General features: G+C 41.6%; 1 protein-coding gene across 1 annotated transcript in view; it reads right to left on the reverse strand.

Annotated features, from left to right (window-relative positions):
• Window positions 1–1,745, reverse strand: part of SNX4 (sorting nexin 4) — a 31,169-nt gene extending 29,424 nt beyond the window's left edge. The window contains exon 1 of the mRNA XM_010157524.1: window positions 1,630–1,745. Within this exon, the coding sequence (XP_010155826.1) occupies window positions 1,630–1,745 (116 nt within the window). The remainder of the gene's footprint in view (window positions 1–1,629) is intronic.
• Window positions 1,746–2,498: the final 753 nt, after the last annotated feature.

The raw sequence follows: 2,498 nt of genomic DNA on the forward strand, positions 1-2,498 counted from the left end.
ACATTTAATAGCCAGCAATTAATTATATTTATGCAAGAAATTTTGCCTTCTCAGCAAAAGGAATAGAGAACCTATTTTATTAGGGATGTGACAAACCCACATTTTCAATAGTTCTGTGACAAACATGTAATTGGTCTTGATATTTGCTGACCACAGAATAAAATAAATCTTGTTGAAAGAAAGCAATCTGGGCAGCAAAATACAGTTTTGCTGCTATGAGAGAACCACTGGGAAAGACCAGCAGGAGTGAGTTTGAAGAAATGTAAAGATTGACTGGGAAAGGAGATGCAGTCAGTATGTTCTGGGGCTGCATAAAGATGCCCCCAGAGTACACTTCACATCACAGCTAGACACCAATGATCCCAATTTTCATTTATTTTCCTCCAGAAATATCATTAAAAGAAAAATAACATCACTTACGTGAGAAGATGTGATCTGTACTATCAGTGCACTGTAAAAGTATTCTTTCAAACATCTGAACAACTGCCAAAGAGCTACAGGATTTCAAAAATACAATGTATGTCTATTTCGGATTTTATTGTTAAAGCTTAACAAAACACAGTAAATGTATCCCAGCAGGTCTGTACTTAGCATGACTGGTGTGTTCCTCCATCAGTTAAATGCGTTCTGAAGCCTTTTAACAAGTAACTAGAAGACTTATGTGATAGTATGTCAATTTGAACTCTTCAGAGCCTTTGCAGAATGCACTGCTTTGTTTCAGAAGGCTTTATCTGTACAGCAGATCATTCCCCAGGCAAGGCCCAAAGGTTAAAACTGCTAATATAAAGGAGAGAGAGAAAACTCCTAATAAAGTCTAATTTTGAACTTCTTGCTTCAGCTGAGTAACATGATCCCGCCTAACAGGAGTCATCTGTGACTGTTTGGGACTTTCAGGGAAGTAACTGTAAGTTAGAAGAGATTTAAAAGCTTTGCTCACTACTCAATACTTAAAATTGCAAGTTGTCTTTGTGGTACTAAGCGTGTTTACCATACTTGCATTATTAATCTTACTACTTCCAATCTCCTGTTAGCAAGTTCTCCAGTGAAAGTTCAAGCTAGTACAAAGGAAGGAAACAGCTAATTAACCCTAACCCTTAGAGCATCTACAAGGACTACGTGGTGATCAGATCAAGCAAAACACTTCAAATATTAGTGGAGCAGTAAATTTTGACCACATGACATAAGTCATGAGACTTGTTTGGTTTCTTGTGATCCCAAACAAGCCTAACCATTCCTTTAGACCACAGCACACAACCTCTCTCATGTACAAGCTGCACCTACGACCTTATATATACATATATAAACGTACCCAACCCATGTCAAAGACATAACCAAGCAGCTGTTGACACCATATTGAAGCAACATCTTTCAAGCAAACATTTTGCCACCTAGCTCCAAATGAAGAATTACAGTACAGTTACACAACGTCAGCATTAACACTGAATTGGAGATCAGATGCCAAGTTTTCACGGGAAAAGATCCTCCAGGGTAGGCTGACAATCACGTAACAAATCATAAACACACTAAATCCTCTCATCAACTGTACCTTAATGGTTTTGGGGGGAAGGAGAGAGAACCTGTTTAGAATGGCACATCCACATTCTCTGAGAGCGAGCTCTCATCACCCACCTTGTCTCAATGAGATAAGCAGTGTATGTTTCTTGCATGTTCATGGCATTCCTCCCAGTCCGTTTTTCGGCTTCTGAAACAGTGATCTCCATTTTTTTTGCCAAAGAGTCTTCCATCTTTTTAGAGGAGGAAAATAAAGATTCATGTAACATTAGCTACACAAGGCAAAGGCTACTAACCCTGCCTCCCCCTCTCTCGCACCACATTTGTTCAAATAAGACAGGTCTCTATAGGATAAAGGCTTTGGCAGGGCTTGCTTTTATACCCACCTTCTGTATCACATCTGCAAGTGAAAACAGAAAACCTGCAGGGGAGGCGGGGGGTAAGTCAACAAATAGACGACTTCCGACACCAAAAGCCATCATGAGCCAGGAAGATACAAAAAGGATAAATATTTCTCCTTACAGGTAACAAAGTAACCTTTTTTTGAAAACAAACAAACAAACCAACCCCAGGACTTTCTACCCAAACACTTCCCCAACTACCGGAGAATTCCTCATCGGGACACACGGAACCACCTCTCCCCCTCGACAGGAAACACAATACATCCAGACCGAGATGTTTTTCTTTTAATCTCTCTGAGGAGGATCGTTATCTTTCGCACATTGGTGGGCAGGGTCGGGCAGGACCACACGCCCACCCTGGAAAGGCAGAGCCCTAGGAACCTCCAGCTGAATTCGGCAGGGAGGGGGATTTACTTGTGAAACTAGGGGGGACACACACAAATTGAGAAATGTTATCAATAACAGTAATAATAACCATCTGGCACAAGAGATGAGGGCAGACGGCACACAAAGCCCTCCAACAGTAGCCAGAAAGGGACTGGAAGGAGACCCCCTCCCTGCTCGGAGGGACGGGCGGCAGGGGCT

The sequence above is a fragment of the Eurypyga helias genome, unplaced genomic scaffold (assembly GCF_000690775.1).
Source record: "Eurypyga helias isolate BGI_N326 unplaced genomic scaffold, ASM69077v1 scaffold12398, whole genome shotgun sequence".
NCBI classification, from domain to species: domain Eukaryota; kingdom Metazoa; phylum Chordata; class Aves; order Eurypygiformes; family Eurypygidae; genus Eurypyga; species Eurypyga helias.